The following is a 12,112-nucleotide window of genomic DNA, read 5'->3' on the forward strand; positions in this document are numbered from 1 at the left end:
ACGCCTCCCGGGTTCAAGTAATTCTCCTGCCTCAGCCTCCCGAGTAGCTGGGACTACAGGCGTGTGCCACCACGCCCAGCTACTTTTTTGTATTTTTAGTAGAGATGGGGTTTCACCATGTTGACCAGGATGGTCTCGATCTCTTGACCTCGTGATCCACCTGCCTCGGGCTCCCAAAGTGCTGGGATTATAGGCGTGAGCCACCGCGCCTGGCCTGTTTCATGTTTATCCCACAAAAGGGAAAGGAAGAAAACAAAACAGGTAGAATGTAAATCCATCATATATATTTGGTAAGAGCTAAACTCTGCTGGAGAGGCAATTATTGGCTAACATTAAGTAAGGGAATATCTGCATGAATTTTTCATTTATTCATGTGATTCTTATATTTTACTAGAGAAAAAGCAATCAGGTAAGGCATGGTGGCTTACACCTGTAATCCCAGCACTTTGGGAGTCTGAGGCAGGCAGATCACCTAAGGTCAGCAGTTCAAGACCAGCCTGGCCTCTACTAAAAATACAAAAATTAGCTGGGCACAGTGGCGCCCATCTGTAATCCCAGCTACTCGGGAGGTTGAAGCAAGAGAATCACTTGAACCCAGGAAGCAGAGGCTGTGGTGAGCCGAGATCCTGTCACTGCACTCGGGCCTGGCCAACAGAGAAAGACTCCATCTCAAAAAAAAAAAAGAAAAAAAAAAACTACGGGAAAAAAACCTTGAAAAAATAAAAAGTTATGTATTTCCCACACCTACTGATCAAAAGTACTTCAAGCCAGGTAAAGAGGCTCAACACCTTTAATTCCAACACTTTTGGGAGGCTGAGGTGTGAGGATTATGTGAGTCTAAGAGTTTGAAAGCAGCCTGGGCAACACAGCTAGACCATCTCTCTAAGAAGAAAAAAAAAAAAATTCTTTTTGAATCAGCAGAGCATGGTGGCATACACCTAAGTCCCAGCTACTCGGGAGGTTGAGGCAGAAGGAACACTTGAGCCCAGGAGTTTGAGGCTGCAGTGAGCCAAGATCATATCACTGCACTCTAGCCTGGGCAAGAGAGCAAGACCCTGTCTCCAAAAAACAAAGTAATTCAAGCACATTGATTCAGTGCAATGCAAGCTACTATTACGTAGAATTACTTACAGAGATGCAAGATTTAATTAAATACCTTCTGCTCAGAAAACTGCCTTATAAGAGTATCACTAGAACTTTTTCTTTTTTTGAGACAAGGTCTCAATCTGTCACCCAGTTGAAGTACAGTAGATCTCAGTTCACTGCTACCTCCGTCTCTCAGGATCAAGCAATCCTCCCACTACAACTTTCTGAGCAGCTGGAACCACAGGTGTGCATCAACATGCCCGGCTAATTTTCCGTATTCTTGTTAGAGATGTGGTTTTGCCATGTTGTCCAGGCTGGTCTGAAACTCCTGAGCTCAAGCACTCTGCCTGCCTTGGCCTCCCAAAGCACTGGGATTATAGGTATGATGAGCCACCACCTCGAGACTTATTTTTCCTTTTAAGTTACAAAAAATATCATGAGTGAGAAGGTGAAAGGGATAGTCTCATTTTAAATTATGCACTGCCGTACTACAAATTTTAAATTTTAAAAAAGATCAAGTTCTCAAAGTTTTTGCTCTTGGGACTCTTTTATACTCTTGAAAGTGGAGGACTGCCTCCCCCCCGCAAAAACAAAAACTTTATGTTAACTAAATCTATTGATATTTACTGTATTTGCAGTTAAGGCAGAGAACTTTAAAAGATTTGTCATTTAAAAAAAAAAAATAAAGAATAGCTGGGCATGACAGCTCAGCCCTGTAATCCTAACACTTTTGGAGGCTGAAGCGGGAGGATCGCTAAAGTACTTCGAGACCAGCTTGGGCGACACGGTAAAGCCCATCTCAAAAAATTAATTAATTAATCAGTTAATCCATTACGTGTTACCATAAATCTCATATTTAAAAAATATTTTCGGGACAGGCGCGGTGGCTCAAGCCTGTAATCCCAGCACTTTGGGAGGCCGAGGCAGGTGGATCACGAGGTCGAGAGATCGAGACCATCCTGGTCAACATGGTGAAACCCTGTCTCTACTAAAAACACAAAAAATTAGCTGGGCATGGTGGCTCGTGCCTGTAATCCCAGCTACTCAGGAGGCTGAGGCAGGAGAATTGCCTGAACCCAGGAGGCGGAGGTTGCGTGAGCCGAGATCGCGCCATTGCATTCCAGCCTGGGTAACAAAAGCAGAACTCCGTCTCAAAAAAAAAAAAAAATTTTTTTTTCAATAAAAATTAGGAGATTATCATGGTTTTACACTTTCGCAAATCTCTTTAATATCCAGCTTAATAAAGACATCTTGATTCTCACATCTACTTTTCCACTCACTCTGTGTATTAGACTGCTTTGGTTGAAGAATATAAAGGAAATCTAGCCTTACAAAGCTCTACAGAGTTGAAAAAGATGGAGTACTTTTATTAAAATGTTGCAGCCTTTCAGATAAACTTTCTATATTCTTTGAGATCCTTTACCAAAACTCAACAAATAGTAGTTTCTTAAAGGCTGCTGCAATGCAGAAATCTGAAACCCTATCAATGAGTATTTCCTACTCTGATAAACTGAAATTCATTGGTCTGTCTTCCATTTCCAACGGATCTTTTTATCCAGGCATGATTTTGTAGTATCATGCATTGGTTATTTGAAAAATATTAGTTCACTGAGTTATGCAGTTCTTCCAAATGTTGACATATTTCACGATGCAACTTCAACATAACATGTTCATTAATATCACACTGATCTTATCAAAAAAGTCAAGTACTGGGAAACTGTCAAGCTCACAGTGGCAAATACATGTCTTCCAAAATTCTATCTTCACTTGAAAGCTTAAATTTTATCATTAGTAACAAATATTGTCGGTTGTTTTCCCTGCAGTGACAGGCACACTTTGTTTATTTTCATGAAAATGTATGCCAAATACCCAAGTCTGTATAACCATATTTTGCCAGCCATTTTTTCAAGTAAAAATGGTATTCAATTTAAAAAGCTCACAACTCAACTGCACAAGTTCTTTTCCTTGAGTTAACCATCAGATTTGATATTCAATAAAAGTATTTTACAGGTACTTTTCATTCCATCATACAAAATATATTTTTAAATGTACTCAAGGATTGAGATATAATAAAATTAGGAAGTTTTATTGCTTCATCAAGGACATTAAGTTTAACTGGCAGGCCGGGCGCTGTGGCTCACACCTGTAATCCCAGCACTTTGGGAGGCCGAAGTGGGTGGATCACCTGAGGTCAGGAGTTCAAGACCAGCCTGGCCATCATGGTGAAACCCCATCTTTAAAAAAAGAAAGTTTAACTGGTGGTTTTTTTTTTTAAATTCCAACTGCATAGTGATGAAAGAACACAATTACTAGAACAATTTAGTGCCACGGCCTTAATTTGTGCTAAGGTGTCATCCGTTTTGCCCACCACTGATTTTGCAAACATTAGCACAGCAAATGATGCCTTACTATTATTAGGAAAATCATTTTGACCTGGAGAACCCCCAGAAAAACTCCAGGGAACCACCAGGGGCCTGAGAAACAGACTTTGAAAACCTCTGTAATAACTGAGGCATTATTTGTATAATTTTTAAAGAGATAATTTTTAGTAAACATTCTACTATAACAAATATTCAAATAAATATACACACATATGTGATTAATACACTAAACTCACCAATAAGCTGGTACCTCATACACAGCAGATACCCAAAAATATAATGAATAACAGAATGTAATAAGTGATTCTTGAATAAATAACAACTACTGAGAATCTAGTATAAGCCCGTCTCTGAGCCAGTTCTGTGCCTCTTCAGTCCCCTTTCTTGGGTAACTTACAGAAGCCCACAGACCAGAATGATGATTTTAACATATGAGAAAAAATATTTACTCTGAAATCTTTCCAATCTTTAAGATTAGACTTGCATGACTGCAAGAAAAAGTCTGAAAATTCACCATAAAGCACAAGATAGCATGTTAAGTTCTATTTTAAGCACTATGCCATGAGCTTTTTTAAAAACAGGCTTGCTCACATTCAGAAAACCCAAACACAAAATGAATTGCTTTGGCTGTGCACTGCCAGAACTACATAAAGACCTGCCTTCCATTTCTCTTCAAGCTACATAACCCTTACCTGTGATGTTTTCAATCCTATTTTTAAGTGAAACTCCAGCATTAATACTAGAGAGGTTACATTTAAATGTGGCAATTAAAACAAACCAACCAACCCAGTAGTGTATAACAAAACCATCAAAACAAGTTCTTAAGAACTTTTAACCATATACATTGATAAATTCAAGAGGTAAATCTCTATAAACACACATATGGAATATTATGCACTGTTAAAAAGAATGAGACCATCTCAGTTTTTGGACATGTCATGGAAAGATCTTCAGTATCTATTGTGAAAAACGCAAATTGTAGGATGCTACGTATAGTATGATCTCACTTGTGGTTTTAGAAAAGATATTTATGTACATGTACATTCACTTAAGTTCCTTCTCTGTGCCTAGTTTTGTTCTCATCTAGACATACACACACAAAATAAATTACAAATACTATACAGACATACACATTAAAATGCCCATGCAGAGAAAAAAATGAGTACAAGGCCAGACACAAAAAGTTTCATGTTTTTATTCCATTTATATTAAATGCCCAAGATAGGCAAGTCTACAGAAACAGAAACAAATCTTAAACATAATTTGTTCATCTGACACATGTATATTAAAAACACCTACTGTGTCCACAGGGTAGGAATGGGAGAATGGAGGGGTGTACAAACAGAACACCAGCCAACAAAAAGAAGCAAACTAACAGCTCTGGCTTTAAGTTAAGGGCTTTTGCTATATAGCTGAAAAGACAAAGCATACACACAAAGTGGACTGGGGTCAGACTATAGAAAATCTTGAATACTAGACTGAGAACTAAGACTTTATCCAGTTTTCGATGGAAAGCTATTCAAAGTTTTTATAGACAGGCCTGACAGAATGAAAGGAGTGTTTTGGTGAAATTAACCCAGCAGCCAAAGGGGGGAAATTGAAAGCAGTGAATAGCAGGAAAGGTAAGAAAGGGATTAAGTTTTCAAAAATAGGAACGTTTACAGCAGTCCTGTGAGAGTTACTGATATCTCCATTACTAGTTAACGTTCAAAGGATTTATGTTTGTTTTGTTTGCTTGATCTAAGGAAAAGCTGAAAAAGAAAAAAGGTGGTTTATTCATTTTGATGAATTTCAGAAGTTCGTAGCTAAGAATAAAGACTTACCAGAGAACTCTGAAGAGAGGATTCTGAGGAATTATCTTTTCATGTGACACTACTGAGACTAAGAGTAACGGGAGTTCCAGTTTTTAACATGGAAGGGGAAATACAGTCACAAACATCTAGCAAAAAGTACAGTGCCAATTATTACTACTTCTGAAATTGATGGTTAATGACAACTAAGTACTTTAAAATTGTCTCTACTGCCTATTTCAAAGAAATTCTAATTATAAAATGTTACATAAATACAGATTTAGGTGAAGACCATTTAACAAATCAAATTTAGAGTATGATCAATTTCTTCAAGTTCCTTCTACAATGCACTACTTTTCAGATGCTGCACAAACAGCATTCTTAATTCATATGTGCATTTATTAATTGGTTTAACTCATAAAGATTTTTTTAAAAAATAAAAATGCTTTCATTGCCTATGTTACCTTTCTAAAACCAAACCCTTGAAACAATATTACCTTCAAATTTAATACTATGGCAACACTGTTTTGAGGCTAAAATTATGAGTAAAGTAAATTCTCATTTCCATTTTCTCTATATTAATGTTCAGCATAGTTTTAAAATGAGAGTTAACAACAGATAAGCATCTAAATAAGGCACAAAAACTTGCAATATTTGATCACTGTGATATAACTTCCAAAATCATACCTGCATACTTGAAATTCTACTATTCATAGAATAGTATGAATAGTAGATTATGAAATGCTATTTCATAATTGATTTCATACTTTATAAAACATTCCGGCCGGGCGCGGTGGCTCAAGCCTGTAATCCTAGCACTTTGGAGGCCGAGGCGGGTGGATCACGAGGTCGAGAGATCGAGACCATCCTGGTCAACATAGCGAAACCCCGTCTCTACTAAAAAAACAAAAAAAAACTAGCTGGGCGTGGTGGCGCGTGCCTGTAATCCCAGCTACTTAGGAGGCTGAGGCAGGAGAATTGCTTGAACCCAGGAGGCGGAGGTTGCGGTGAGCCGAGATCGCGCCATTGCACTCCAGCCTGGGTAACAGAGCGAAACTCCGTCTCAAAAAAAAAAAAAAAAAAATTCTGATGCTGAAGTAATGTTTGCTTACATTTTGTAAAACCTGTACCTGCCATCATTTAATAATCTTATCTGACACAGAAACAGAAACAATAAAGGCATGACAACAAACAAACCAAGAATGACTAATTTATTTCACCAACAACATTTTACCTAATTTGCAGGCCAGTCACAATGGCACAGTGCCTCACACCTCTAAAAACCATTTGCAGGCTGGGCACAGTGGCACAGTGCCTCACACCTGTAATCCCAACACTTCGGGAGGCCACAGCAGCACTGCTTGAAGCCAGGAGTCTGAGATCAGCCAGGGCAACACAGTGAGATCCCTGTCTCTACAAAAAATAAAATAAACATTTGCACTGCTTTCTAAAGCACAAAAAGATCTGTCCTACCAATATATCTGGTTAAAATAAAACATCTGCGAACTTTGGTACGAGGCTACAAAGACACTGCAAAAAAAGTAGAATAATCTAATTGTCTAATGACAGGGACTAGTTGAATAAAATACAATGTAAGCTTGCAAATGATCATACAGAACTGTATTTACTAATCTGGATAAACAAATATAAAAATAGCAGATTATAAACAAAAAATAGTGTGATATCTCTTTGTGATGAATATACATATACATATGCTCACAGAAAGAAAGTCTAAATGAATAAATACCCAGAAGTTAACCATGATATTTCTGAGCGTTGGGATTACAGGTACTGTTTATTTTTCTGCTTACTTTTCGGTGTCCTCTGAAATTTTCCCAAGCAAAATGGTATTTACAAAAATTAACATGTATGATTCCAACTAACAAACTCATTTTTGCAAGGAAGCTTGCAAAATGCCCTAGTAATAATCAAAAATACCGTAGCATAGAGCTTTCCCAAAAGAGGAAGTATCAGCAACAACTTAACTAGAAATCTTTGTGAACCGGGCACCCTAAAGGACTCCAGGTCTGCTGTGGTACCTTTAAGGAGGCCTACACAAGACCTAGGCTCAAATCCCTGTCACGTTTAATTGTAGGACCTTGCAATAATCACTTACCCTTTCTGGACTCACTTTCTCTAGCTATAAAAGGGATTTACTTATAACTTGCCTTTCCCACCTCAAAGAACTGTTGGAAAGATCAAAAGAAATAATGCAATATACTATGAACTGCAAAGTACTATATAAGACGACATTATTCAAACATTAATAAAAAAAGCAAGATGCTTAATGCCAAATACTTCAGAAGACACCACAATCAATTCTATTAAGTCATGAATCAGTTTTTGGTCATTGTTTTTAAAGGCTATATCTCATCATAAACACCCAGTTTTCCAGAGACTTAGATACTTTTTCCCTGTTCCCACTACAAGCATTGGCCATTTTATTTTCTTATCCCTGGTTACCAGCAAGAAATGGTACAAATTCCACCAAACTCAAAAGCCTCGGCAAGAACCCTGGAGCAGCATGTTGATGGAGTTCACCAGGAGAAACCCAAAGTTAATCAGCTATGGACTCGCCACTAAGCACTACTGCAATCAACAGGGATTACAAGAGACTCTTTGAAGGGAAAGACAATGCGATCACCCAGGAGAAACTGGGGATGCAAAGGCGGTGGTATTTCAAAACAATCATATGAAATACTTAGAAACTATACTGTAGTGTTTTATAAACTATACTGTAGTGTTTCTTAATACTGTTCATAAAAATGAGATAAAACAACAGCCATCTAAATGTGGCACTTGACAAAAGCAAGCTACAGAGATTCAGATCAAATCCATGAATAAACTGTCAGACGTACTTGCCTCTATTTGAAATAAAAGCAGACAAATTACTGCACAAGGATCAAAATTAAGTTGCTACTTTTTGAAAAGAAAGAGGCAGAAAACAACAATAGAATTTACTAACATACTTATAGAAATTTTTATAATTATGGTTTCTCTTCCCATTTATTTACTCCACTAAAATGATGATGAACTTCTTCCCTCCCATTCTTCTTCCTGTAAATTAAAATGGCAACATAACTTGGTTTGAGTTTTACTCCAAAAAATATGTACATTTTTTAAAGTACTTTAAGAGGAGCTGCATGAAGCTGTCAGCTTTTTAACTATCAAGATCATCTGGCCATCACAACCTCCTGCTTTTAAGTTCCCAAAGATGACAAAATACTCTCCACATCCTTAAAAATGTCATTTTTCATTCCCCTAATGAAAAATTAAAGCTTTCCTAAACAAATGTGCATAGAGAATTCATTTTTATATGTATGACTTACAATCTAATTTTTATTGGCAATATCTTGAAGTGTTGTAGCGTGCACAATTCCTACAGAGGATAAAGATCTGTTTTCCCATCTGATCTTTGCAGATTCCTTATAGATTTAAAAGGACTCACTAAAAAAACCATGAGGAATATAATCATGAATACAATCCACAGCAAAATGAAGTGTAGGGCTGAGACCTAAGATAATGAAAGTCACTGTATTTACACAAAGCTTTCACAGCTGAAGTACTCTATGCCCAGTTAAATTTCAAAAAAATCTAGATTTTTTTTCTTCTTACTCTGATTTTACCTATCATAAAAGGAATGTATGATATTTACCTCCAAAAATCACAAACAAAAAGCCTTCCAAAAATATCATTTCCAAAAGAAGTATCTGCCAAAACTTACTGCACAGAAAATTATATACACACGTTCTTTTTTTTAACACATTCTCGAATAACTATGGTAGGCGTTCCTGAGATCACCTCCTCCACCCCCCAAAAAAGGAACAGCAAATCTAACCACAATGAAGTACTAACCAAATTTTTTTTTTAACACAGCTATCACCAGCTAAGCAATTTATCATACAGCTCCTCAAAGTCTCAGACACACACAATGACATACCAACATGTCAAAACAGTTATTATAATTTGAAAAATTATACAAAAGGAACATAAAAGTAGAAAAAAAAATCCTCTGGAAAAACTCAAGTAGACTTTGGAGAGAGCAAAAAAGGAGACTAATTTTAGAAACATAACATTTCTTCAAGTGTGTGGTGTTTATCTGATACTGGTTCATTTTTGTAAAGAGAAACTTTACCTAACAAGACTCACACCAGGGATCTGATCTATCCCCAAAGGCACTTTCTTAAAATGAGAAAGAACAAAGAAGGAAATCTCTCAGCATGTGCTTTCCATACTAGTTTCTTTGGACAGCATCAAGAGTGACAATATAGCCTGCACAAGCTTTTCAGCTTTATTCTACGGTCCATGTATAACAACTGATTAGCTATCATTCAAAAGAACTCCTAACAAAATAAATATTAGAAGGCAAAGACCACAGCAACATGGTAACTCTATTTTAAGAGAAAAACATGTCTTAAAAGTTGTGTATGGTTTTTTTTTTTAAATTATTTCAAGGGTTAATTATCTCCAAATATTCAAATTCCTAAGTCTTTCTCATTTCAGTCAATAGTTTGAAACTGGGGAAAAACCAAAACCATCCATTCTAAATCTGCTCTCCCTTAAGTAAATTTGTAATTAGAAGTACATGTTACAAGAATGACACTCAAAGCCGACACCTTAATATACAAATCTTGGAATGTAAACACTGTGAAGTTATTAGGAGAAAAGATCTTTCGGTGAGGCTATTCCACAGGAAAAACTCTACAGAATCAAATCTGGCATTTGGTTGTTCTAGAAGTTGTCGTTTCATTATAACGGAGAAAAAAAATTACATAATTTTTATTAATTATAAAAAGAAGGCTCTCCCCAAAGATTTACAATTGTATATCCCAATCTCCACTCCCACAGAGATGTCAGTTCTCTGGGTCGAGATATAACCAGCTGCTGGGTCCACACAGTAAGCCACAGAGAAGATCGAGTTCAGAGCCTCGAAATAATACGCGTTAGTTAAGAACTGCCTGCTACTAAACCAAAATTATTCAAGCGGAGCCCCATTTGTCACAATCCAATCATAAGGGTTTCACCCCTCCTCCCCCAACTGCTTGGGTAGTGGTGTATCTGCTTCGGTAAAGAAGCCATCATCAGGTAAAGATTGGGGTGGGAGAAAAGCAGGGAAAAGGGGGCACCCTTTCATCTAATTTCCTGAGGTGTGAGTAATTGGTACAGTTAAGAGGAACGTTCTATTTATCGGGGGTTGGAGTATCGTATAAGGGGAGAATTTCGTTCAAATCAACATGGCCAGCAAGATGTCCCTACAAACAAAAGGCAATGGGGGGATATAAACACGAACCATTCACCTCCATCAGCTACAGCATCGCCATCATGGTGTGTGCAGAGACCCCCGCAAAGGCTCCTCTCACCCTCCACACCAGCCAAGGCAAGAGAAGGGAGAGAGGTAGATGGATCCCCCCCTCCCACCACTGCTTCCAAAGGCACACTCTTGGAGGGGGTTTCTCCCTTTGGCTGCCTGGAATCAGAGAGAGAGAGTAACGTCCCGCCCGGGCTGACTCCCCCCGGCTACCTCTCAGCCGAACCCCAACGTCGGCCCGGGGCTCGCCAAACTTTACCAGAGCTTCTCCCCGAGATCCCCACCCTATCGCCCCAGGATCGCGCTTCCCCACAAGCCGGGCACCCCAGGCGCTTCCTGACAAGCCAGCAGCCGGGGAAAGCCGAGTCCAGGGCGGGGGCGACAGGGATCCACGGAGGGGCGGGGCGGCCGGAGCCAAGTTCCCGGGGGTCTGAGAAGAGCGCCTGACAGGAGCCCGGGACTGCAAAGGAGGAAGAGGAAGCGGCCACGGGGAGCTTTCCCAATCCCCCCTACAAGAGCACCCTGCCCCCAGCCCCAGCTCCCCATGGGGGGCGGGGAGGCTAACTGGAAGGTGAAAAAGCCGAGCCCCGGAGACAGCTGCAGCCCCTACCTCCCGACTCCCTATCTCTTCCCCCGCCACCCCCGCCAGAGGCGCCCACAACAATAACACGCCGGGGACGACCCGTCAGCGCCCCCGAGGCACCCGGGGCCCGCGGCCCGCCGCAGCCGGGCCCCCTCCGCTGAGACTGGGCGCGCCTCTCTCCCTACAACTCCAGGCCCGGGTGGAGTCAGGCCCGAGCGGCCCCCCAGGGTCGGACCCATCCCCCTCGGCACCAACGGCGCCGTCTCCGCGGCCGAATATTAGAAGTGAATTCGAGCTGCGCTTTACCTTTAGTTCCGCACTGTCCGCCATCTTGCGTCTGTCAGCGCAAGCGCAGTGATTCTCGCCGGGGGCCGCCGCTAGTCCCGCCCCTCTAGCCGGCCTGGCCCCGCCCCGGCCCGCCCCTCCACCTTCCCAGCCCGCCTCTTGCCTCCGCCCCGCTCCTCGCGCTCGAAGCCCCGCCCCGGGCACGTACAGCTGCGAGACAGGCACGTACTATTTAAATAATGGCGCCAAGCCGCGAGGTTTGACAGTTACTGCCCCCACGGCCTCCCAGCCCCCCAACCTCGCTCGGCTAGCCCCTCCCGGGAAGGGCCGGAGCGAGAAGGATGCTGGCCTGAGCCCCATCGCTCCGCAGTCCGCAGAATGCTTCTGCATAGCTTCGACGCCTACGGTCACCGAGACAATACTGTCCCCCAGCCCCCAAAAAGCAAGGCTTTTCAGCACCTGCTACCTGCAAGGCTACCAGTGGGCTAAAAATAGAAATCCGTTACATTTAAGGGACGCTTTCATGAAGCATTTCCAGGATTACTGGCTCAGATCCTCCTCTTGATAACGCGGTGAGATAGGCAAGGAAAAGATAATTCCCATGGTATACATTCAGGAATGAAAGCTCAGAGAGGAAAAGAGACTTGCACAAACAAGGATTTAACGAGGTGGCTGGCAG

General features: G+C 40.6%; 1 protein-coding gene across 1 annotated transcript in view; it reads right to left on the reverse strand.

Moving 5' to 3' along the window:
• Positions 1 to 11,538, reverse strand: part of PIAS1 (protein inhibitor of activated STAT 1) — a 139,919-nt gene extending 128,381 nt beyond the window's left edge. Inside the window, exon 1 of the mRNA XM_003929692.4 lies at positions 11,455 to 11,538. Within this exon, the coding sequence (XP_003929741.1) occupies positions 11,455 to 11,478 (24 nt within the window). The 5' untranslated portion in view covers positions 11,479 to 11,538. The remainder of the gene's footprint in view (positions 1 to 11,454) is intronic.
• Positions 11,539 to 12,112: the final 574 nt, after the last annotated feature.

The sequence above is a fragment of the Saimiri boliviensis genome, chromosome 2 (genome assembly GCF_048565385.1).
Source record: "Saimiri boliviensis isolate mSaiBol1 chromosome 2, mSaiBol1.pri, whole genome shotgun sequence".
In the NCBI taxonomy this organism is placed as follows: Eukaryota; Metazoa; Chordata; class Mammalia; order Primates; family Cebidae; genus Saimiri; species Saimiri boliviensis.